The following is a 26487-nucleotide window of genomic DNA, read 5'->3' as shown; positions in this document are numbered from 1 at the left end:
AGACCCTGGTCTCGACTGAAATGCTGGAAACTTGACCAGGAAGACATTTCCCCTGTGCTCCCATGATGGTGTGTTGAAACCCATCCTCGGAGGCCCAGGGGTGGTTTGGTCGGGGTAGAGTTTGAATAAACCGTGCAGCAATCGATCTCCGCGACGGAAGTTCACCTGATGTAGAGGCCACATTGGGTAGGCAATTTGAAATCCAGGTGAAATAACTCGTGGTAAATAGCAAACAAAACTCTTCAGACTAATATATTTTATTTCTGAAGCAAACATTACATACAGTGTACCTTTACTTACAAACTAACCCTGTTTAAGAAGCCCCGTTTACTACAGGAAAAACCTGTTTTCATATTAACTCTCATTGAATATCAAAATACCAATTTTAAACTTTTACAGTTATGTTACGAACTTTCACGTTATTATTTTTGTTTCGATTCGGTATCAGTGACTGTGCTTGGTGTCCCTGCACAAAAAATGTGTAAAACGAAATTGTCCTTTTATTATAAAAAAAACCTTGAACGTGCAGAATACAGGTAAACCTGTTAACGGTGATTGAACTACTAACGCCACATTCACTATTGATGTGGATGCCAAAGTAGCAACAAATTTCAGCTCTGATTCAACAAATTGACTAAGTCTTGTAAAAACTTAATGTAACTAACACCACCTTATTCTTAAGAGTACAAAAACCTCATATATTCCTAATTTTTCCCAAAAACATTTCAAGAAGGAAAAACTGACATATAAAAAAGACAACTCCGAAAAGTTTGTTTGCAAGATTCCCATTACGATGATAAATTTTTGCAAGTTTGCTGTTAGGAGATGTGACTCATGCCATACACTTTGCAATTTCTTATAAGAAAGAAGATCTTTTGTAAAATTTCAAAATCTATTATTAAAAGTTGCTCGAAAGTTTGAAGGCACGGCGCGTTTTTGGTCATAGTTGCAACCAAAGGACCCAAAAGGATCACGGATTGTTGGCAAAGCAACATGCGAGGGTATGCTCAATGCTTGCCCTTTCGCGCATAATACATTTGCTATTAAAAGTACTAATTAATATACTTATAAAGAAACGTCTTTGTCGAGCTCAAGTACCAAGTACGACTGCTGCAGGACATCCTTTCCTATGTGACCACTCAGTTTATCTACTAGTTTCTGAAGAAGGACCTTTCTACGTTGAAGCTTGTCCTGTGAACGGGACGCCGACTTAAGTTTCCCTTCCAGACTTAGGTTTTCTTTCGTAAGGTCGGTGTTTTCGCCGTACAGCCGGTGGATTATCTTCTCGCACGTTTTGAGCTGGTTGTCTGCAGTTTCCATCTGAAGCAAACAAACAAACAAAAAAATCGTACGAGATTAAGATGAAACCAACTTCTGTTTGATCGCGTTGCATCAAGACGCCCCCCCCCCCCCCCCCTCTTAATAAAACCACATAAGGAACCGCCTTAATGTGCCATCCCAGCAAAAAGCGGCAATGAAACCAGTCTTTCAAGACCTTTCAAGGTACTAATTTTAGAGATGTGTCTTTCATAAGCCACCCGTCTTCACGCTCCAAACAAAAAACCTATTTGAATTCTACCTCGCACCGGAACGATTCTGATCCTGAAAAGCCTTCCCGTTTCACTCCCACAGCCCTTCCTGAAGTCATTACCTAAACTTGTACCAGAGGTCACCAAGGGTCACCAAGGGAAATATTGCTGGATTCTAACTGGCCAAAAATGGACAAACCGTAAAATGTTTGCACTATTCTACTGAGGCTACTGCTATTATTTCAGACGATGTTTTTTAACAGGAACCCATCACCGTGGGCTCCTGTCCTTAACTAAAGCCAAGGAAAAAGAACCTTTTAGTGTCGGAACGTTTGTTGCTAAGGGATATTTTGGTGGAGGCACGCCCGATCACTTTGATTGGTCAATAATAATCACAAATCCTCTCTCGTCATTTGTGATTGTCGCGACTTGCATTCTCGTCCCCAGAGGCCACGCTCCTTTTGGTCAGCCCCAAGAATCGCGCGATTCTTGGGGCTGACCAAAAGGAGCGTGGCCTCTGGGGACGAGAAAACCTGTACAAGGTATAAAAACCTGTACAAGGTATAGGTATTTCACCTGTACTCTCAACTGGCTTGCATACTCCCGAGCTACCTTCGCTTCACTTTCTGAAGAATACTTCTCCTTTTCCAACTTTACGGTGGGAGAGGTCACAAATTCTTTGGTGTTCTTGAAATCAAATTCTGCCTGCAAACACCGAAAACAAATACATTTATTTCTCCTCCAAGAACAGTTGCTTATATATTGGCCGAAATGCCCGACTTCAGTGTCAGGAACGCGTGGAACGTGTGATTGGGAACCGCGAAACGCAAACCACCGGCACCGATGTGCGTGTTTCGGTACCAGGTTTTCCCGGTTGACCTTAGCCCGGGAAGTTTAGAAATGTTCGCGCCAAAAACAACATGGCGGTCATAGCAAAGGAAGTTTTCGCATGTGAATGTGCCCACTTTTCAAGTGGAAAGACTGTAAAATGTCCACTGTTTTTTTCCACAAGAATCGCCTTTAACCCATGTCCGTCTTTTGCTGTTTATATTATGAGGGAAAAATGAATAAGATTGGTGAACTGACTGCAAATACTTCTGAAGCACGTTTTCCAACGTACCTCACGCGTAAAAGATGGACAAGGCTAAGGGACACACTTACGAAAATGTTTCAAGGTATGGCCGTAATTTAATTATACATCAGTAGCAGCTGTGTAGCTTACAATGGGTAACCAGTCGTTTCACCTGAAGAGCTTTTCACCCGATCTATAAAAAGTGGTTTCGCCCGGACCAATAGTTATTTGGCTCCGAGAAAAATCGGTTGGGGGTGTGCGGCCCGCTTCCCAAAACCCTTACCCTTTTTATAGACAAAATCTGCGATTTCTCCCATTCTATTTATGACCTGACCAAAATTTTGATACCCTTTACATGTGTGACTTGATCATGAATCAGTACCTGCCATTTACCTAGTTCCTTAGTTCAGACCGATGTTAAAGGCATCCTGAAGAGCTTTTGTTGATCGGTCCTATCAGTAATAGTGACAAAGTAGATTCTTCTAAAAAAAACAAACCTATTTTATGACTACCTTTCAAAGCTCATACCCTATATATCACCAAAATGGCTAAATTTTACACCCTGTTTATGGCCAAAACTGCTGTAAAACCATACCCGTCGGGGCTGCACATACCCATATAGGCCATATAAGGGAGTACTTCCCCCCCCCCCTACTTGGGGTTGAACCAGACCAAAAGTTAGTTGGCCCGAAGTTTTATTAACTTTTATTATTAGGGGGTAGTTGGCACACACGTTTCTTTTTCCATCTTTCCTTCCTCAATATAGTGCCAAGGTGATCTTTGATAAACAACTTACAAATCACATTAAAAATATACATACAATACCAACATACAACATAAAATCAGAGATTGGCATATGTAAATCAGACTGCATTATTTGTGTAAAGGCAAGTGAAACGTGTCACACAAATTCCTTTAGATAATGTGGAATGTTTTGTTTAGTATTTCTCTGATTGCTAGCAAATAAAAATGCATCATGGCTTGAACGATTAAATCAAGCACGCACAGTAAGCCGATTGTTGCATATGACAAGTATTGAAAACTATCAACCATGGAGGGTCAGAACTGATCGTGAAACTTCATAACTTCATAACTTCATAGAATATTCCTTTCAAGTTAAAAGGTGAAAAGAAGCTAGACTTGTTCTATAAGTGGCGCTAGATGTTTACAGGTAACGTGCATGGTATTCAATGGCCATCTCGCTGGTAAGATGAGGAAGGGTCTCAACAGTGTTTGTTATGTTCAAGTTATATAGGTTATTGACTAAGTGTGCAGTCAAGATGGTGGATATTGGCCAAGCTTGTTTTTTGTGTGTTTATGGACCAAGACAGACTCGAGTTCCATAGACATGCAAAAAAAGAACAAGGAGAATATCCAGCTCTCTTGACCAAACAAGCTTGGTCAATAAAGGATTTATTATGTGGAAATAGAATACTATTTCCTTCCAGAACACAGCAGGTCATCTTGCTTGCTTGGGTAGCCAATCACAGTGCAGGATTCAGTTCATCTTGCCCACTCAAGGAGCTAGCGACACAAAAAACCACAGACTAACTTTTGGTCCAGGCAAATCAACTTTTTTCCGAGCAGTACAACTTTGAGATCGGGCAAAATGGTTCTGGGCGGTTCTGCAATACAATGTAGCTTTGGTGGACACATTTGTATATATTAATTATATTTCAGAGAATAATTTACATGATGATTTATCATGGTAGTTGAACTGAGTGGAGTGTAATTTGTAAATTAAGGTAGTACATGATTTTGAGTACAATTTGGAATTAAATAATAAGCATGCACAAGTAAATTTTTCAACGACAAAAAATCTTGCATGAGCCCATAGGGTGAGTGCAATTTAATTTCAACTTTATGCACTCGATTTCAACTTTCTGCAAGTTGTTTATTTAGGTCTGAAATCACGCTCGTAATTTCAAAATCAAGTGAGAATTGGATGACACAAGCCTATAAGGTCTATAAGTTTACTTTGCAATTTTAAGCTTAACTCAGGCTAATTTTTTTAATCCAGGTTTATGAAGGAAAGCAAGTCTAGAATTGATATTGTTTTAAGGGAAACCTTCCAACATTTTAAACGTAAATTGTTCTGTTATTGTGTTGACAAAGTTTTGACCTCATGGTCAACTCAATCCTTGCTTTCATTGATAGACTCACTATATACGATACTGTAGATATTTTATATGCTTAGGGTGAGGGGTGGGGTTGCCTTTATGAACATAATAAGGGGATGTGTACAAAAACACTGATCCTAAGTCCATGGACCATCCAAAGAGACTCCCCTTAGGTAGAAATACAACTCAAATGTGTAATTTTTTAAATGATATATAGCACATCATCATTACCATTATTGAGAGCTAACTGGAAACAGGCTAACCAGAGCGCTTTTCATGCTGGCCAGTCAGCCAGAGGGGAATTCTGGTCAGCCTAAGGAAATTCTGGTTAGCCATTTTTATGGTTAGCTTGCGATGGTGATAATAGTTGTATGATATCTCATGGCTTTCATTAAAAATTTCAGCAGGAAGGCAATTGGTTTTCCAAGGAGGCAAATTATTTTACCAAGTGAAGCATACCCCTCAAGATTACATAAATGAATTGATTATATGAATATAATGAACTCGCTAGTCGTTTCAAGGTAGGTAAAGTCTGCTTATGAGCCAAGTGGCCCATCAGGCCAGAGCTTATCCCAGTTTCTGTAGCATGAAGCGACTAGGAGTATTTCTACTCCCCCCTGGATGGGATGCTAGTCCATTGCAGGGTTACCCCCAGCATTAAGTTTGCCGGTACCCATTTATACACCTGGGTGGAGAGAGGCACTGTGAGAGTAAAGTGTCTTGCCCAAGAACACAACACAATGTCCCCGGCCAGGGCTCGAACCCGGACCGCTCGATCCAGAGACGAGCGCACTAACCATGAGGCCACCGCGCCTCAAGTTGTTTCAAGAATGCAATAATAAATTGTTTATTGGAAAATTGAACCCACTAGTCATTCCGAGAATATGACTAATGGGTTTAATGTTCAAAAAAGTCATTTTAATATTGATTTTTGAAATGACTAGCGGGTTCAAAATTCAAATAGTCAATTCATTATTGCATTCTTGAAACGACTAGCGGAGTCAATATTCAAATAATCAATTCATTACTGTAATCTTGAGGGGTACACTTCACTTGGCTTGACTGAAGTTCTTTATAAGAAGAAATTTCCTCCAGATGGTCAATATAGACAGGCAAAATCATCCTCACAGTTGCTCACTTCGGCTGGTACCCAGCCATTAGTGAAATCCTTAGCTTGGATATCTTCATTAAATTCTGGATTTGAGTAGTATTTTTCAATAGACTATTTTCATACTCTCAATATTGGATTAGAAGTAGGGGCGAATGGGGCTAAGGCAGGGAGTCTTGTCATATGCAAATGACACTAATGTTTTTTAGTAATATTTCCCTACGTGAGCCTCCATTACAAGCTAGTTCCAGTCCAACTCTGATAATGCAAATGTTATAGGCCTATTTAGGGTGGTCCACGTACCAGGATCAGCATTTTGTCTCAACCCTGACTGGGGGATCACTGGAATAATCTTCTTTGTTAATTTGGCACGATACTCTAAAACATTTTCAGGATAATCCTAAAAGAAGTTGAAAACCATACTTTCATCAAGCTTTGAAACAACCTTGTTTCCAGCGCTTTTCTCTTGAAATTTGTCCCCATCTAAATTTCAAGGGAAAAGCTGTCGGTATGAGGTTGGCTATGAAGTAAACCCCTAGAGGGTATGGAAATCACCTCTGTCACTTTATTATATGGGATTCTTTTCTGAAAGTAGGACCTTGGGAGCAGGTTTGAACCCAGACCTCCAATGAAGCATCTCAGCAATCACTTTTCTTAATTATTCTGACAGTTTTATTCTTATTTGTTTATCTACTTTTTATTCCCAATGTCTCTTTAGAATATGGATAACAGCATGTGGCCTTTGATACATGCACCTTAGACAGTGGGGACTAGCAGAATTTGATGTACCATTATTAGTTTTGTGTGCTTTGGCTTCAGTTCCTACAAATTATACGTGAGTAGAGCAACCTGCACGCAATTTTTGCCTTTAACATGTACTTAACTTGTGGTGTTTTGAAAGTTCTCAAGTCTCTCAGTCTGTTTTCATGATTAGTCACAAATCTTAACCCACTTATTATCTTTTAACTGATCTGGCACACATCCCTGATTTTCCTGTCTCCTTCAACTGCAATTTATTAAAAACAACAACAACAAAAACAACGGACTATTTACAAGTTGAAAAACGTCTCTGTGAGCAGCTGTAATATTATAAATTATTGTAACTACAGTTATGGCGATGTTTTACCTTCTGTTTTAGATCTGAAATTTGCCTCTCGATTTCTTCCATGATTTCCTTGTTGCTATGTTCACCTGTCATCAGAAAATAGGAGAGTCTCTGGTAGAACACTTGGAGGATTTCTTCCTGTCTGGTGCTGTGGTATCCATTGTATGACTGATTCTGAGGCAAGATAAACATTTTTGAGAGGTAAGAGATGTTTGTTTGCTATATTCAGGGATGAAGTTGAAAACTTGAACACTATTCCCTTATATAATGTTTTTTCTTTCCAGTGCCACAGACCTAACCACTTTTTTTTAGGCAAAAGGGCGATGTTTGAGTTATTTTAACTGATAGAAAAGTAGCCTGTAAAATATAGATTCACTGTGAAAAAAGGAATTATTCTGCATGATATTCCTAAACTCAAAATATGAATTCTCTAAATTGATTGTCAGATTTCTAAATTTGAAGTTTTGTCAAGATCACTTACTTTCTCATTCAAAGTGCTTATTTTTCGTCGGTGGCTTATCTCTTGAAGCTCCAACTTCTGCTTCATGTTTTCAAGCTGCCACTCCAGAAGACTCACTTTCTGTTCTAATTCAAGCTTCTGTTGCCTCAATTCTCGGATTTGATCTTCATATTCTTGAATTAAGATTTCTTTCTTTTCCTGTCATAAAGAATAAGTTACTTTGTACACAGTTTTTATTATGTGTAATCTGATTCTAGTGAATCTGTTGTCTTACAACAATACCATGTGTACTGTGTTCACTTGTGATAATTTCGGTCATGAAAAGAGATTAGATCCTCGCAAAAATGATTTGAATTCTCTTTCTATAGAGGACACAGTTCCTCTCCAAGGGACTTGGTTTCTTCAAAACAAGACAAATAAACAAACTCCCAAAACATTAGTCATTTACCTCGCAACCAACTGCAGTAGTTATTATTGTAAAGCAGTTCAGTAATTCTTTCTCATCACTTCCTTGTTCATTAAGGAACAATCAATTTTGGCCGGCGTGCTGTTTGGATTTGTGGGGTGACTCCAGGACTTTTCAAGTGTTGTTACGTGATTTACGCGCGAATACTCACGCAACCGTGACGTCATCGAGATACATCAGCAATTTAGAGTTGCTTAGCGACTGTAGGCTCAATACACTCGTTTTCTCTTATAAGGATATATTTTATAAGAATATCGAGGCTGAAATTTGCGAAATTTTAAGAATATTTTAAGAATAAACCCAAGGGTGAGATTTTGAAAAGACTATAATTTTGTGTTTAATATTTGCATAAAACACAATACAATTATGTTTTTAACTAAACCGTATAAAATTCTTCTTTTCTCTAAACGGCAAAACTAGCCAAAAAACAACAAAAACAGCGCTTGCTGTTTGTTCGATGCTAATAACATTAGTGTGTCATATCAGGCTTTAATAATGCCAGCAGGCTGGCGCCAAAATTCCTGTAACACCATCCAGACACCAAAACATTCGAAAACAGAAATGGCATACGCTATAATATAAGAATATTCACAAGAATATTTTCAGCCTAAAATCGGCAGAAAAATAGAATATTCAGCCTTGGCTGGAAAAAAGAGTGTGCTCCAACTGAGAAAAGTATTTAAGAGTTACCTTTCTAACTGAGTATTTTTTAACAAGGGTAGTAAAATTGAATGGTTACCCCTGTGATGGCTCTAGTGATATTGTAATCAAGATCAGTGTCGACGCTAACCCCATGTCCATTTACCGACCCTGCTCTCAAATTGTCTGTAGCATAGTTCAGATGCGTTGTTTCCAGAATGGTTTTCCTGTTCTCCAGACCCGTCACTTCCGTCTGCAGGATTGTTAGTTGGTTCTTCATGTCGCAGATTTGACTCTCGATTTCGTCCCTCTCTCTTTTCAAGGACATCAGGTTATTGTCCGCCTTAAGGCAGTCATCGTAAAACGACGAGCTCCTCAGCGGATTTGTTGCGAGAGTTTCGGAGGAAACACTCTGCTGTGGGGAATGAGTGTGGACGTGGGAATTACTGATTGATGTTTCAGAGTTGTAAGAAGTGACATTATAGCTTCTGGAGAAAGAATGGGAGGTTTGAAGAAGTGACTGTGAGGAGCGGTAATCTTGCAGAGTTTCAATCTCTCCTCTTCTGTTTAAGTCGCTGGAAAGTCTGGAAACTTCTGACTTGCCATGATCATCTGTCAAAGATGTGCCATCTGTGGCATTTCTCAGTTCGTGTGGTTCTTGTTCAGTAGGCTGTCCATTCATTTCAAGACGCCCTATTTTAGTTTGCAAATCGTAAATGTAGATTTCCATTTCTGACTTCTTCTGTCGAAGCTTTTGTAGTTCATCTTCTTCGTTATTCTTTAGCGTTTGAATCCTCAATACCTCTGACTGTAGATCTTGTTTCTGCCTTTGTAGCTCATCCAGTTCTTCCTAAAAATGATAGACGGGAAACGTAATAGCATTTGGTTTGTTTCTGTAAATGAAGTTTGGGACCTGTCATGAAAGGCATTTCTTTTAAAATGTCTACTCTTTCTCTTTCTTTTTTCTTTCATAATCTCAACTAACCTCCTTGGTTACTTTAATTTTCTTCAATTTCAGTACATGTGTATATACTTTTACATATTTTGACAGGCCATTTTGACATTTTATTGCATGGGAGAGTCCGAAAGGTTAGGATAGCGTTCCTGTCAGTCAGTCTTGGTTTATGATCGATCCTGATATTTGCGTAAACAAAACTCTGTAATGAAAAATGTTAAAGTTTACTACAAAGTAACTAGATGTGGTTTTCATAGAATGTCTCGTTTCTGTTACCAGTCTTGAACCAGTGCAGCGGTTTTCTTATTGAGACACCTGTCCTTCGAAACCAAATTCAGATGCCTATACAAATGTTTTGCCTTCTTACTTTGCAATGTAAGATTCGTTTATCGATATAAAAGAGGGAGAAATCAAATTATTAAGTCTTAAAAGCTGAGTTAGACAGGTTACATTTCCTATAAGTAACGGGGTATTATATATAGCTTGGCTCACCTGCACACGTAATGTTTCATTGGTCTCAAATCGCCAGTCAACTTCCCCAGCTGCTGTGTCTAGTATATGACCTTGACTTTGTTCTTGATATTCCATCTTTAACCTGGACAGCTGGATCTCGATTTCGGTCTTTTCTTGACGTAGCTCTTGTACTTCTGTCTCAACCCTATCTTTTAGCATTTGGACTGTCATTGTCTCGGACTGTAAAACTTCTTTTTGACTTGTTAAGGTTTCCAGTTGTTTTATTATGTCCTGGACATTTTTCTCCAGGCCAATAGTAGCGCTGGTTTTCTTTCTCCAAGCCTCGTCACCCATGGAAGTATCCGTCTGTAGTATACGCTGCTGGCTCTGCAAACCAAACACATCTTTTTCTAAATCGGCCTTTTCTCTTCTAAGCCTATCGACTTCGTTCTCGTCTCTGTGTCGCTCGTCTTTCATCACGGACCCTTCAGCTTCCAGTCTCGTATTTTGACTTTGCAATGCTGTGATCTGCAGCTCAAGATCGAGTCTCTCTTTTCGTAGCTTGTCGAGATCGCTTTCTTCTTGTCTTGCAGTTTCTTGTACGATCGTGATCTCGGCTTCCACTTCTGTTTTGTTCCTTCTGAGAATCGTGATGGCCCTCTCGAGTTCTTTACGAATCGTCTTCAGCTCCGAAATTTCCTTCTCGTCATTCTGCGTATACTCTTTAGAGAAGTGAACATTCTTCGTGGAGTTTTCTGTTTGAAGGTCTACGAGTTGCTTGTTTAGTGTGTCCCTCTCTTGTTGCAGATCAGCAATTTGCTTAGCCATACTGTTGTCAAACTGGGGTTTATCAACCTTTCGTAGAGGAATGCCTGACTGCAGTTTTCTATTGCCACCCACCTCTCGTTTTTCATTCGTGACATTTTCAATCGTTTTTACAACACTTAGTTTTTCGTACTTCAAGGCCTTGATCTCCTGTTCTAAACTAGCGCTTTCATCGTTTAACTCGCTTAGTCTCGCTTCCAAGCTTGTCACTTCTCTGTGATACTGGGACACCTCACTCTCTAGGTCAGCCTGCTCTTCCTTTAAAGAGGCTATTCTCCTCTCTAGGTCATCTTTTTTTCTCTGTAGAACCCACCTGTCTTCGTCATTTTGTTTGTCTTGTAACACGCCCTCTTTCTCTTGACTCAGTACCTTTCGACGGTATTCCAGCTGTACGCTTAAATCTTTCTCTAGGTCTGATTTTTCTTCGCTTAATCTTCTAATAGCGCTCTCTAAGTCATTTCTTTGTCTTGTCAAGTCCGATACCATTCTTTGCCATTCTTTGGCATCTCTTTTATGATCAGAGCCACGTACTCCTTCATTGAAAACAGAACTGTCCTGCGATTGGTAATAAACCTCTCTCGTGGCGCTTGGAGCGATGTTCTCGTGCGTGACGCGTGAAGTCACGTTGTCGTGCGAGACGTCTTCGTGTTCGTTATAGACATTGCGGGATTTCTCGTGTTGATCGTTGAACTGCCTGTGAACCTCAATTTCCATTGTCGAGTTATGCCGTTTGAGAATGGCAATCTCGTGTTCGAGTTCAACTTTTCCCCTTTTCATAACGGCCATGGAATCTTCTAAATCACTTTGTTTTCTTTTTAAATTGGCAATAAGTTCTTCAAGTTCCGCTTTGTCCCTTTTCAACGATGCTACTTGATTATCGGAATCAGACTTGTCTCGTTTCAAGGCAGATATTTCATCCTCGACTTCTAGTTTTTTTCGTCTCAGTGTTGCCAGTTCATCCTCTAACTCGTCATTTTTGCGTTGTATTGACGACAGCCGACTCTCAAGATCGTGCTTTTCCCGCTGCAGGGTGCTCACCTCGCCGTCCTTTCTTCTCACATTTTCTTGCATGGATGCTAATTCACTATCGTTGCTTCCGAATTTCATGCCAAACTGTCCCGTCGAGTTGGACAACCGTCGCTTCAAACTCGCTATCTCGTCCTCCAAGTCGCTTTTTTCGCGCCTCATTGCCGACAAACTCAGCTCATGTTGTTGATTTTCAAACTTGACGGTTGCAAGTTCGTTATCTTTTTCACGGATTGTTTCCTTCAATTTAGCGCTCAGATCTTGCCCTGCTCCTGACGAAATCCTGCCGTCGTTCATCTCCTTCAAACGCGTCTCCTTGCTCCTTAAATTCTCCTCTAGCTTGGCTCGCTCTCTAATCAGCATCTCTCGCTCTTGTGTCAATACCGACATCTTCAGTTCAAGGTCGTCGCATTTACCCTTGAGTATCAGCGCGTCTCTTTCGTGATGTCGGAAGGCATCGTCTTTGGTCGTCTTTTCAATCATGAACTTTTGTGCTAACTCGTTTTCTACTCGAATTCGAATCTCTTCTCTTTCACCGATAATCTTTCTTCTCATGTCTTCTGTCTCCATATCCAGTTGCCTGAGAAGTTCTTCCCTCCTCTCAGCAAATGTGATTTCCATCTGTGAGTTTTCTTGTTTTAGAAGCGTCATTTCCTCGCTCAGCTCTTGAATCGTTTCCTCTAGCCCTCCCTTTTCTCTTGCAAGTCCAAGCTGATATCTCTCTTCAAGCTTCAGTTTCAACGCGCGTTTCTCTTCCGACTGCCTCCGCTCCATCTCCGATATCTCCTCTTCAAATCGTTCTTCAAGCTTTCTTCTTTCTTCTTTGCCTCTTCTCTCCACGTCTTTCTTTTCCTTTTCCATGATTTCCAAGTCCTCCTTTAGCTTTATGTTGACAGTTTTAAGAAGCGAAGTTTCATTTTCAATACGCATCATGAACTCTGCTTCGAAGTTAGCTTTCAGTGAATTTCTCTGCTCTAAGAACGCCTGCTCCATCTCCTTAATCTCTCTCTCAAACTTTGTCATTATTATCTCTTTCTCTTGATTTAAATTCTCGTTTAGCTCCTTCAACTGCAGCGTTAACTTCGAAATATCCGTCTGCAGGTCTGAAATGTTCTCTTCGTATCGTTCCCTTTGTTTTTCAAGCTCGTTGCTGTGCTTTTCTTCTAACTTTCGCCTTGTGTCGTGGAGTAACTGCAAGTGCCTTTTCTCTGTGTCATTTTTATCCCTTTCAACATTCATCTCCCACTTCTCCTTTTCATGTCTCAGTCGGTTTTCCGCTTCTCTCTTCTGCCATTGTAGCTCGGAAATCGTCGTCTTCATCTCGGCCATGTTCCCCTCGTATTTTATTCTTTCTTGTTCCAGCCTGTGATGGCAATCTTCCTCAAGCTTGCGTTTTAGCTCGCGTTTCTCCAACTGGAATGACCTTTCAAGCACTTCCCTCTCTCTCTCATATTTATCCTCCAGGTCCAATTCCGGGCGCATTTGACCGGTCAGCGTGCCGTTGTTTATTCGTAAATAAACCTCGGCAATTTCGCGTATCAAATTTGAATCCACTTCATCGATATCATGATCGCCATTCGACCTTCGTTGGAAGCTACTCGACCGCTGAACATCTGCAGAACTCTCGGAAAATGAATGAAGTCGACCAGCATCGGAAGCAAATGTATCCGAGACGGCAAAACTAACTTCGGTGTTCGCTACAGTGTCGGTTATTCTTGAAGCTTCGATCATTTGCTCCTTGTCCATTTCGAGTTGCTTTAGTAGCTGTTTTCTTTCCAAATCAAATCGTCTTTTCATGCGATTTATTTCCTCCTCGTGCGTCTGAGCCAAGATATCTTTCTCAATGATAAATCCTCTCACAATGTCCTCTATTTCCTGTCGATAATTTTCCTCCGAGTGATTTTCTTGGCCCTCGACCTGCGTGTTTAGCTGAGTCTCCACGTTTTCTACAGTGAAACTTGAATTTTCCATTCTACTTGTCTTTTACCACACAGCATCTATAAATATATACAAAAAATAAACGTCTAATATTCGGTCGCATTGATACTACATGTATACCACTGTGTTAAATGTTTCGTATTCTGCGCACGGATTTAGATCTGGAGCGATATGATCAATTAAGTCAGCTGTTTAAACTCCGAATTACCATATTTGGGGGCATGATATTGTTTATTGGACGTGTTTGTGGACCTTGCCACACATCTCAAGAACTGGCACTACTCAAGCGCTATGGAAATTTTCTTCACGTTTTTGTCGTTTGCGTATCGTTACTAAGAGGCTGTGCGGTTACTGTGGAAACGAAATAATCTGCATTAAAGTAACTAGTTTCACGCTGAGCCAAAATGAAAAACATTTGCCTCGTTTATGCTTATCTATGTTCTTTCTTTACAGATTTTAAGAGTTTGAAGTTGTAAACATCACTGGCGAGTTAATAACAACATGCCATATTTCTGAATACGACAGTTATTCATGTACGGCGCTGTTTTGACATGTCTAATTCACAAATTATTGTCCCCTTAATTTCATATCTTTTATTAAGTTTTGCTTAGTTCAGGTTTATCACATTTTCACAAAAAAAGTAAAAAATAGCAGAAATTCAAAAAATTACCTCGTTTATTTTAAATACCACTTATTTAACTGGAACGAATTTCAGACGGCTATACTAGCCTTCTCCTTGTGCGGAAATCGCATCGTTTCCATGAAATTTGAATATTTAATTATCACTACTTTATTCCAAATTTGATGAAAATTAAACATTTAATGAGAACGCGTGCTATAAGGTAAGTGAGCAGCGACAAAAGGCCAGAATAACTCGGCGCGTCAGTCTACAATAGAGATACCAGTGTGGTATTGTGCAGATGGTATTTTCCTTTGGTTAAGGTTTATGACCATAACAAGGAAATTGTCTTCCAAGTTCCATTTTTGTTAGAGACGCGAAACGTGCAGAGATCTGTAGCCCACGCAAATTTAATATAATAAAACGAGAGCAAAATTGAGATTTTTAATTGTCAATTTAGATATACGGCGTTTCATTAAGCCTTGAAAATTTTTGTCATGCACCTTTGGAGAGCCTACTGGGTTTGTTTTTCCATCGAAATAAAATATTAATTTTGTATATTGGACAGTTACAAACAATATCGCGTGTTGAACATCGCCTCTCCAGATCTAGCCAGTTGTGATTGTACGGTCTATGACGAGGACTGCTAGACAACCGCGATGGCGTTTTAAGCACCCATAAAAGGTGAGATTGTTTTGAGGTTTAGTTTGTTCTTTGATTTCTTACTTGACCTACTATCATTACCTTCGCTTGACGCTTCGAAATGTTGATCCCTCGGCGACGCAACAAAACTGTTTGAATTAACTGCTTGTTTCTTAGAATAAATTTGCAATGAAATTGGAAACAGTGAGATTCAAAGAGATAGTCAGGTTTCGTCCGCCATCCGAAAGCAGTTCAAAAGGCAGTAACTCTTTTCTCGGTAAGCACTGATTTTGCTTGATGTGTAGTGCGCCCTTTTTTTACATATTACAAGTTTACAAGTTTGCTAATGAATCAATCGTTTTCGTTTTCCTTATTACAGGCATACCATTCTCTATGTTGCCTTCTGTGATATGAAATTCGTTTTTCGACCTCATCGTTGAGAATCTCATATCATACTTTTTTCAGTAAGAATTTTGTCTGTTAAATATTAGCTTTTTTGATGAAGGGATTTTTTCTACACCAGATCTTTTGAGATGGTTCAGAGTAATTTAGTAGTGACCAATAGTAGGGATCAGACCAGATGAAGTTTTTGTTTTCTATCAGTGTGTAACGGGTCCAAATCTGATGTCAAATGTATAATTTTAGCAAATTGTGTCGTCACAGTTAGCTTCTATCCACACTGTATAAACTTAAGCTTGATATTCCTGGACAACGATTTGCTGATGTGAGGGACGTAACTGTGTCGAGTAACATCTACTCATATTCTTTTTGTTTGACTGAAAAGCCAGGTCAGAGTCGGGAATTTGTTGAGCCCTCAACTTTGCTTTCCTGGTCAGCAACATTCCTCAATGTGTATGCCGTACTTCAAGTATGTCGACGAGCTAACTTGCTGACGGGTGACATTGAAAGAAATTCCTCGCCTTGCGCTTTCTTGTACTATCGCTGAATTTAAACATATCAATTCAAACTTGATAATTATATTGCCCCTTTGGCGATCAGTGTTCATGAGCATTTAAAAAGGGTGTAAAAGCTTAAAACGGATGTAAAAAACTTTAAAATGTAATTTTCCCAGAGCATGCACTATGTGTCACAACTGGCAGTGAATGGTGTGTCTGGGCAGTTTAGTGTTCAACAGAAATGCCTTATGCATTGGCGTCGCCGGTGACCACAGCGTCTGTTGATGGTTTAGCGGCCAGCATGCTATTCCAAACAAAACTTGAAGGTGTCAAGATTTTCAAGCCCGGAAATTTATCCCTTTATCGAGAAAATAAAATTGTAATAGAGTGGACCAGAACGCTTTTATCGAAATATTACTCACCTCGAAACTGTCATTAGTGAAAAAACTTGAGAAAAATTAAAAGTACTTGGTGTTGTTTTACATACTCAGATAGTGTAGGCTTCCCTCGGTGTGCTGGTTCATTGTTGTGTGTAAAAACGTTTACACTTTCTTTTTTGTTCTCAGTCTGTCTAATATACCTTCGCACAGAAGCCCAACTGTTTCAAAAAAATAGCTCAATGTGAATAAATCTCTTTCACTTATCATTCTGCGTACGGTTAGATCGACAGAAATACCAAACACCGATAATGTAGCTTATTGAATGTTTTTTTAAGCTGAACTGAGCTCATGCATTCTTTGTAATCTGGAGGGTAAACTTAGACCCACTGCCGTCTTAATTCGACTCAACAATGCGCCTGTAAAATTACAATTCGCTAAAGCGACGGCATTTGGAATTCCAAGGACGCCATTTTAACTTTTCTTTCCCGACTCACCTGGACGTCTTGCCCCTTAGGAAGGCTTCGTAAGATTTTCCTGTAAACTGCGCTTCTTTCTTGGTCGACTTGAAAGCTGAGACCAATTTGCAAAGACAATATTTAAGTACATATGCTTTAGATATTTTATATGCGATATTTTCCTTTATTGACTCGATATCTGTTCATTGGCAGGTGGCAAGTAGCAGACAAATCTTATTGGCTTGTTGAAAACCCGACGTAGTTCGTGAATATTTTTGTTCAGCTTCATCGAGCAAAACAGTTTTGGATCGAATTCATGATTGTTAAGGGATAAATGGCCTTGGAAGACATCCAAAAATGCAACTTACTGTTGGAGGCAATCCTGACATTTCAAGGTTTCAATTTTCCTGTACAACTAGCAGTACTAAACTGTTGATATTTCGCAGGGAATCATATGTCCCCGAAAATATTATTGATATGCTGGAAAAGACCTCACAAACTTACCCGTATAGATCTTACATGTTACAATGACTAAATTAAGTGCCCAAAACTTGCATTATTCTTGGTTCGAAAGCAGCTGAAAATGTTTAGTGCGTTTTTCTGGACATAAATTATCATAGATGTAATCTTGGAATCCACTCCAAGGTCTCGCAAAAACTAATCCGTCGTGAAAGTAAAAGCTTAAAAGTTTATGCCCAGTTATGAGATCCAAACGGAAACCCATAGTTGAAAATACCAGAAAAAGTGACAATCAGAACGTTATTTCTTGACCTGTTGTTTCCCTGATGGTGTCGGTCGTGTGCCAACAAATAATCCGGGAAAATAGTGTGCATCTTTAATTCTGTTTTGACTTTCTAGTATTTCTTATTACCTTCTTCTCTTATTATGCTTTTGATACATATACTAGTTTCTAAGATCTTGTAGGAACCTCGTGTTCACCTTCTTTTTTTCGTGTTCTCCCTAACTTCACTTCACAGTTAATGCCAGTACTTAATTCAAAGCTATCACAAGTTTATACACGATCTTTCAAACACGCATGCAAAAAATTTTAAATTGAATCCGAACGGCTTGTTTTCCAAATTACTGGTAAGATCCGAACAAACAGAAAAAATGTTTTATCATTTTTGCCTCCCTTAGTTACATATTACTTTGTGATATCTTTAAATTTATAAGTCCCTGAGTGATTATTATATTTCTGTTCTCGGTGGCGTTGTAAAATAGTTGTTATCCTGGGGAGTTTCCCTACAAAGCGTCTTGTGTTTCTGTATCGACCATGTAAATGGCTCAGCGTAACCACTTAGAGTGAACGTTCTTTTGTGATGGTTTAATAAAGTGCTCTTCTTCATAATGATTAGTTTATGTAATTGATCAATTTTTTATTTCACAGTGGTGGCCAATCGCCTCCTTCTCCTTACATTCTTAGTGAAGAGAATAAAGAAATTGAACTAGATGACGTTGTTTTGATGTACATCCAACTTCTCAAAGGTAACATTACACGTACAAAGATTGTATGGTGATAAAAAAAGAAGTGTTAAAATTTGAGTTTAGAGTAAGAGTCTAGGCGATAAGCTCTGATACTGGAGAAAAGAGATGACTAATTTAAACACTTCAGGCTTGCAACTATGGCACAAAAAGAGAACAACAGTGCAGCAAACATTATTTTATTCCTCCTAGCTAATAGTAATATACATTGTATGAAGTCGCCCTTTTCCAAACGATATACTATTCTATGATTCACCAAACATAACTAGTTAATAACATTTAATCCCAAAAGGATCGTGCCTATTGAGAAAGAAACGTCATACGAATATCGTGTAAAGTAGTTTAAATACAGCCTCGTTCACAAACATCATTATTTGTACATCTCTGGAGATTTGATTATAGCTACCCAATTATCAGATTACTTACTTCTTTTAACGCGTGCTCTACGCTAAACACAGTTTTCCAATGACGTTTAACGTAATATTAATAGTTGCCTTTACAATTTCCCAAGCTCTTCCGTGAACAAAAAGTGGTTTTATTTCGTGACAACAATTTTTATGTAATAAGGAATTACTCTTATGTATCTATACTGGTTAAAACGTTCTCACAATTTGCTTCAAACTGAATTTGAAACTAAGACTTGTCATATCAACGTATCGTACTCAGACCTGTTCTGAAACGAATAGGATGGCAACTCTGCGTTAAATGACTTCTTAAATTTGTAAAATTGTAAAATGGTTTACTACTCACGTGAATTGTTCGTAAACCTCGTGCAGCATATTCTGGGTAATTAGGGCAAAAGTTAAGCGGTTGGCTTCTCAACCAAGCGCGTGCAAAGCCAATTGTGACATCCCTCGAGCTTTGAGGTTAAAAAGCTTTATCGTTTGTCACGTTCATTTGAAAACTGCTCTTTTAAAGATCTCGTGCTTTCTTGACTAGTCTCAAAAAAATTGAATACCCTCATGTCTTAGCTTTAAACTAATATCGTTAGATCGTTGGCCACGTAATCCCAGTGGCTAATCCACACCCAGTGGCGTAGCTAAACTACGTCTTAGTCTAATGAAGTCTTTCCCCACTTAATGTTCACTACTTACTAAAATGCTTTCATCAGCCGTTTGCATGCAGTTGTCTATGATCCACGACACACCTGTCGAAATCAATAATAGTGATAGGAATAAATCTAACAACCTTTACTTCACTTCAGTCATTTACCCGTATTAAAAACAAAATGGTAGTACCATTCTTATTCAGGCATGGTCCCTACAGTACCCAATCCTAGTTCAGTGATATCATTCATAGACATCATGTTACATAGACGTCTCTTGAAGAATGATGTTCGACTGTACCATTGCGTGTTTCCTGATTTGATCAAGTCCTTTACTCTCATGTTCTTCCTACTTGCATTAGTTATTATATAACGGTCTCGAGTACTCGGCAGTTTATCACTAGTGTGGTTCTATAGTTCCACAGTCGATGATAACACGTCAAAACGTTGCGGGCCTGATATTTCCCCACTGCTATGCATTCTAGGAGTGACTCTCTCACTGTGGTGATAGCCTCTTTCCCTCAGGTCACGCGAACGTCTATCAAAATGAGCTGACCTCTGAAAAATGATCAGAAGCAAACGTGAAATAATTCTTATTGCTAAACTTAGCATTTTTATGTTCTTAGGGTGCCAAATTTGGTTTGACAAATATAAGGCAACAGATACCTTTGATCATTGCAAAGAAAATGTGTTTTAAACTGTTGCACACGGCGTTTTTATTGTTATAATTGTTTTGTTATTTACTGGAAAAATGAAACAAAATGTTTGCCTTCTCTTAAGATTGCTCCTCTGTTAGATTTTTTAGCTACGTGCTTCTTGAGCTTGACGCGTAACTCCTTTGAAAGAGTTGAGGGCTTCCCAAGGGGGGTAGCATGTTCCCTTGTTCCCTTGAAAATTTCACTTTTTCTCCCTTGTTCCCTATTAATAAATTCCACTGTTCCCTAAATTTTTTTCTCAAAGTTCCCTCTAATAGCAGAGATATCCCTTATTCCATGAAATTAAACCCAAAATTATCCCTTGTTTCCTTGAAATAAATGATCATGTTCCCTTTTTCCCCAAAAACCCCTGGGAGGCCCTCATAATTTGGTGGTGTATCAAATCAATAGTTCTCTATCGGAAATTGACGTTTCGCTTCGCTTCGCTTCTCTGCGCTGTGCCAACTTATTGATATTATGAGGGTGAGTTAGATTTTGATCACATTTGAGATTAAAAGTGTAAACCATTTGTTTACTTCCAAGCTATTATAAAAGAGGAATTTCTTTGACTTGCAGTTTTGAAGGCCTAGAGACGTGCGGTATTATGGTAGTTTTCTGTCGACAAGCTTTGCAAAGATAAAGTTAAACTTACTCTTTGTATCTCTCTTGGCTGCATCATAGTTATAAAGTTCATCCTCGTTCGCCATTCGTTCCGCTCCTTGTCGAATTGCTCTTCGATTTCCTCTCTTTCCTTTTCAAATTCCGCCTTAACTCGGCTTTTTTCTTGACGAGCTTTCACCTTCATCTGGGAAAGATCATCGTGAAGCCTATTGATTTCTTCTTCCATTTCCTTCATTCTGCTCTCATGATGGTCTTTCTCTCTCTTCATATGCTCCTGGTATTCATTGTCCAACTTTGCCAACACTTTTGAGTTAGTTTCCAACGATGGTAGAGCATTGGCGTTTGCACGACTTTCTCTGTTGGACATTTGATTCTGAAGTTGTTTTCGGTGCTCTTGCAGCCTTTCTATCTCCTGTCGCAGGCCCTGTAGTGTGCTTTCGATGTTTTCCTTCTCCTTTTGCAGTTTTCGTCTATAATCTTCTTCTAAGGAGGCTTCTACTTCCTTTTTGGCTACTTCGAGAGCATTAGATTCGGAGATAGCATCGGCTAATCGGCGCTCCAAATCTGCTTTTTCCGCTTTGAACTTGAGCTTCATTTGCTTTATCCTTGCTTCGAAATTTTCTTGTAGTTCTTCTTTTAGAATTTCAGACTTTGCGTTTTCGCTTTTCATCTTTTCTGTCCATTCTTCTTCAATTTGGTTGATTGTGTCGAGTTTGCACTTCTCCCACATCTGCTTCATCTCTTTCTTCTCGTTTTCAAACGCTTCCTCCATTTCTGCTTTATCTTTCTTCTGTTTCTTTTTGAGATCTTTTTTCTCTTGTTTTACTTTCTCCAGTTCTTTGGTCAAAGCCTGTATTGTCGCTTCTAAGGCCTTCTTTTCTTTCTCGAACTTTCTTTTCATCTCGTTCCGTTCGCTCTGCACTTCTCTCATCCTGTTTTTCATTTGTAAAAGAACTGTGTTACATTTCTCTTCGGTTTTCTTTGTTATGTCCTTCTGCTCCTGGACCTTTTGGGAAACAAGATCTTGAATCTTGTTTTCGAGACCTGCACTCCTTGAAGACAAATTACTCGAAAAATCGTCTTTCATTTTGTCTTCAAGTTCTCGCTTTTCTCTCTTGAATCTGTCTGCCAACTCTTCCTCCTCTTTTTCGTGTTTCCTTCTTAGGTCTTCAACAAGGCCCTCGTAGTATTTCTTGCTTTCGTCCAGTCTTCGTTTGTAATCTTCAGTCAGTGTTTCTTCGAGTTTTTCTTTTTCTTTTTTGTATTCGTTACACAAATCATTCTTTTCTTTATCGTGCGTTTTCTGCATTTGAGCAAGTTTCTGCTCAACCTTGCGCTTTTGCGATGCAAGAGTATTTATCTTCTCTTGATTCTCTGCGATATCATTACTAATATTATGGCCCTCTTCGCTAAAACTTGTTCTGGGTGTAGGTGTGTCTTCGAATAGCAAGTCACTCTGTTGATCTTGGTAACTAACTGCCGCGTTTTCCTTCATTATTTCGTTTTCGAACGGTGATCGTGCTATTTTGTCGATCTCTTGAACACGCGTTTCCAACTTTGCCTTTTCTTTGTCAAATCTGGCCCTCATATCCTCCTTTTGACGCTGAAACTCGTCCGCCATTTTTCTTCGCTCGTCTTCATTTTTCTGCAGATCTTCCTCGTATCTTGAAACAGCATTTCGTAGCATCTGTTCCCATTCTTCAGTCACTCGTCGCACAGCTCCAGCGTTGTTGTTTAATTCATCTTGCAGTTGGCGATACCTTTCTCGTTCGCTTGCTAACTCGGAATTGTGCCTCTCGACGAGTTCTCTCGTGTCATTGACATACTTCTCTTCTGCGGCCCGCTTTGCGTCTTTGAGAGTCTTAATATCAGATTGCAGATCATCTATTTCGTTGTCCAGTTTTTTACTCTTTGCTTTTTGTTCTTCTAATCGTCTCTCAGTTTCTTCGATTGCGTTTGTCTTTTCTTGTTCCAACGAGGATGTAAGTTTTGATTTTTCCTCAGTGAATTCTTGTTCCATGGCTTTGATCTTCTTTGTCAGGCGGTCCACCTCGTCACTAAGGTCATTATTGTTTCCCTCCACCTTGCTGAGCTTTTTGGTGATGTCCTCGATTTCTCCCATCATATTTTCCTGTTTATTCTGCATCTCGGTTCGTTTCTTTACATTTCTTGCAATTTCTTCCTGCAGCTCTTCGTTTTTGCCCTCCAGTTCTCTCATCTTGCTCACATCTCGTCCTATTCGCTCTACCTTTTCCTTCAAATTGATGTTCTCTTCTTCTATTTCTTTATTCCTGCGCTGCATGATGCCATTGTATTTTGTCACCTCCGCAAGTTTTCTCTGTAGTTTGTTGATGTCACCACTGTTGTCTTCAGTGGCTTTTGGGACATTCCACAACTGGCCTTCACTTCTAGTTTGTTCGTCATTCAAGTCCATACCCATGTTATCCTTCTCTGGTTCTTTGTATTCCTCTTCTTGAAGCGTCCTCTCGAGAAGAGCAGCCTCGATGTCATTTACGGGGCTTTCAAACAAACCGGCTTCCGTCGTGTTTTCCATTACTGAAACGATTGTCTCCCCCGGAATCTCCGCCATTCTCCTTATAAGCTGCTGGTTCCTTTTCTTTTCGTCATCTAATTCAGACTTAAGTCGGCGGTTATCGTACTCCTGTGCGGCCATCATCTTTCTTTTCTCAGTTTCAAACGAGGCTCGTAGCTCTTCTTGTTCTTTGGTGTGCTTTTCTGTGTCTTCGAGCATTTTGTTTTTCAGCTGCATTAGGTCTTGTAGAAGTGCTTCGACATTTCGTGCGAGCTTACTCTTTTCTTCAGTTTCCTTTCGCAAACGTTCCTGCAACTCCGCCAGTTCCCGACGATTCTTTGCCTCCATCTCCCGTTCTTGTTCTTGAAGCTTTTGAACTCGATTGTTCATATCTTGGATTTCTTTTTCAAAGCCACCATTGCATTTCACCAAATTGACAATGACAGATTCAAGTTTTACTTTCTTCGAAACCTCTAGCTCTAGTTTACTTTCAAGCTTGCTCACCTTTTCTGTTAATTTTGTCTTGATATCTATCATTTTTATGTCATTTTGGCTCAAGAGTTTCGTTTTCTCTTTGTTTTTATTTTCAGCCTTTTTCAGGTTCTCCTTTAGAATTTCTATTTCTTCTTCCAGGTCAAACTTCGTCTCTTCCATCTCTCTCTCCTGTTCCTTTAAATTTCTTTCCCTTTCCCGTAATGCTGTTTCCAGTTTGAGTTTTTCATTTTCAAGCTTAATGTATTCATCCTTGGGTACGTATTTGTCCAAATTGTCAACAAAGTCGTCTAATGGATCATTCCTGGGAGTGTCTTGCAGGTGGTCAATTATTTCGCTTAATTTCTCGTTTTCCTTTGCCAAAATGGCAATGTCTATTGCGAAGCCATTTCGTGCTGGAAAGCCACTGTCCCCGTTCTCGCTAGTCAATGCTTTTCCAGGGAGTTCTTTTGTCATGCCAACATGCTTATTTCCAGCGCTAGGTATTGTTCCTTTCCCTTGTGGACCTCCTCGTTTAAGGCGTTGATTTTCCTGTTTTAAATTGCGTATCTCCTCTTCCAGTTTAGATGATTTTAATGTGAATCTTTCCTCTAGGAAATCCCTTTCCATTTTGTCCTGTCTGTATTTACGCTCGACCATGGCCTTTTCCCTCTCTAGCTGTCGCATTTTCGCTTGGGAGTCCCTCTTCTCTCGCAAAATCTCGTTTAACCTTGCGTCGCTTAAATCTTTGTCTGCCATCCATTTGCGTGTCTGCATCTTGCTGTCTCCACCATACGGGTACATGTAGAAATCGTCAGCCTCGTCTGACGTTTCGCTTACGGTGTCAGTAAACCCTTCTGGGTTATCCTTTCTTAGCTGCATCATGGCCTCTTTTAGAATACTGTTTTCTTGAAGGATGTTAGATATGTCTCGACCGTCATCGGAAAATATCGAGGACAAGTCATCGTCACCATAGAAACCGCCTGAAATACCGCCGTCGGCAAGTCCTGCTGAGAAATCATCTTCCGGTTGAGATCTGCTTTCGACCTGTTCCCCTGAGGAACCTCCTTGTAATTCATCATCTTGCTCTATGACTTCTCTGTCTGTATGAGGATATAAAGAGGGATTTTCTATTTGCGATGTGTCTTCTGGATCTCTGTGTTTGTCACTGTCATCTTCGTCTTGTGGTAACACTCTGTCCTTATCGTTGTAGGTTTCCTGCTCCTCAAGAAAGCCACTTTCCCGGCCTTCCTCATTCCTGTCCGGATTGTCCTCCTTCTCTGTGTCCTCGTCATCGTCCCTTCTTTCAGTGTGTGGAAGAAGACTTTCCCTTTCAGTATTCTGTACTTCGGAGATCCCATCGAATTCGTTATCGCATGCTTGTAAATATCCGTCAGTGTTATCAGGTACGATTTCCTCGGTTAGCGTACCGGTCAGGTCCATTTGTTCATCATCCTCGTCTCCCTCGTTTGTTTCGGTGTAGAGCAAGGAATCTGTTAAGTCAACATTGTTGTCGTCTATTAATGTCGAGGTTTCAGATTTTTGCGACAATTCGTCGCCGTCCATCACCGTGTCATCTTCATGTTCGTATTGTCTTCCCTCATCATTTTGATCAGTCTCATACTCTCTCTCATTCTGTGAGAGGAATTCGTTTGAATCTGTCTCAGAAACAAAGGGCAATTTCTTCTCTACAGGCTGCGCGAGCTTAGTATCAAACTCGTCGAACTCTTTGTTAGTGTCGATAGACATTTCTTCCATGGATAATCCGCCTGCTTCTTGGCTGTCATCTCTGTTTTCTCCTTCTTTGTCCACAGTTAACGTGTCGTTTGAGTCAGAGTCTCTGAGTAAATCAACATCATCATCGTCTAACTTGGTCGTATTATCTCCCAGACTTATTGTTGTCTCGTGATCGGCACTACTGGACATTCCCTCCGTTAACAGTTCTGTTGCGCCCTCTTCTTCCTCATTCTCAGCTTCGTTCAATTTTTCAGACTCCTGACCAGTAGAAGAAGCATTTAATTCTGTTTTTTCACAGGCATCGTCCTCCCCGTGTGATATGAATTCATCTTCGTCTCCTCTCAACAGGGGTTCTTCAATATTCTCTCCCACAGAAGTGTCATCTTCATCGTTAGCTGCTGTTTCGTTGTTTTCTGTTCCACTTAAATTAGAAGTTTCGTCCTCCTGCTCCGTGAATCCTTCCTCAGTTTGCTGTTCATCCATCCAGAAATCTTGATCAATCCCAGGCCAACTAAAACAACACGTAAAGCTATGAACGATTGTTTACATCAACCTGCGCGGCTTGCAAGCCGCAGTTGTTTATCCCCCGCCTCTGAAATCAACTAAAGCAAAAAGGTGAAAGTGCTTGATAGTTTGATATCTCACCGGTAAATGTTCCTGAGTACTGACACTGAATGTGCGACGACGATTCTGTCTTGAAAATGTTTAAGAACGTTTCTTTATTCCGGAAAATTCGAGTGTAGTTTGGCATAGTTCCTCGCTTGCGTTAAGCCAAGACATTCCCTTTATGCTGTATTGATACTGTGCCAGGCGTTTGAAAAGAATTCCACATAAATTATTTCTTTTGTAGGAGAATTTGTTTTTTGTTCCAGTAATCCGTGAAATAATCCTCAACGTGCCGTAATAATTCCAGTCATGGGACTATATCCAAAGCGTGTCACTCATAAATGCTAAGTAACAAGCAATGAAAGCAACCACCAGATGAGCAAACACCTTTTTTGGCAAGCATCTTGAATCCCATAATATCGTTGTCCTTCTGACAATCCCCTGGAACATTCCTGACTGCAGTGGAACAAAGCAATGTTAAGGAATTTTCTGGCAGTTAAAATTTTTCAATCCACAGATGTAACTGCAAAGAGTATTACTGTATGCAGTTTACGGATAGCCAAATTCTTGACAACCACAAAGACCACAATTTTTAATTTACATACGCAA

General features: G+C 39.7%; 4 protein-coding genes across 4 annotated transcripts in view; 2 read left to right on the top strand and 2 right to left on the bottom strand.

Moving 5' to 3' along the window:
- The window catches only part of LOC110059432 (uncharacterized), a 439844-nt gene that overhangs the window by 374590 nt on the left and 38767 nt on the right, over positions 1-26487 (top strand). The window lies entirely within an intron of this gene.
- LOC110059440 (uncharacterized) lies at positions 242-16889 on the bottom strand. The gene is made up of 7 exons (XM_089275224.1): positions 16728-16889; positions 9947-13755; positions 8600-9349; positions 7416-7592; positions 6956-7108; positions 2106-2234; positions 242-1320 (listed from the first exon to the last, which is right to left on the bottom strand). Exons 2-7 carry the CDS (start codon positions 13727-13729, stop codon positions 1066-1068), a joined length of 5247 nt encoding a protein of 1748 aa, XP_089131350.1. The 5' UTR covers positions 13730-13755; positions 16728-16889; the 3' UTR covers positions 242-1065.
- Positions 7046-26487, top strand: part of LOC110059423 (melanocyte-stimulating hormone receptor-like) — a 48887-nt gene continuing 29445 nt past the window's right edge. The window contains exons 1-2 of the mRNA XM_089275226.1: positions 7046-7135; positions 18076-18173. The gene's annotated coding sequence lies outside the window, so the exon portion shown is untranslated. The remainder of the gene's footprint in view (positions 7136-18075; positions 18174-26487) is intronic.
- Positions 18334-26229, bottom strand: LOC149102458 (uncharacterized). The gene is made up of 3 exons (XM_089275223.1): positions 25918-26229; positions 20563-25783; positions 18334-19773 (listed from the first exon to the last, which is right to left on the bottom strand). The coding sequence occupies exons 2-3, from the start codon at positions 25753-25755 to the stop codon at positions 19627-19629; spliced, it is 5340 nt and encodes a 1779-aa protein (XP_089131349.1). The 5' UTR covers positions 25756-25783; positions 25918-26229; the 3' UTR covers positions 18334-19626.

This window comes from Orbicella faveolata, unplaced genomic scaffold, assembly GCF_042242905.1.
Source record: "Orbicella faveolata isolate gen_17 unplaced genomic scaffold, um_ofav_v1 contig_36, whole genome shotgun sequence".
Taxonomy (NCBI): domain Eukaryota; kingdom Metazoa; phylum Cnidaria; class Anthozoa; order Scleractinia; family Merulinidae; genus Orbicella; species Orbicella faveolata.
This window is presented reverse-complemented; position numbering and strand designations above follow the sequence as displayed.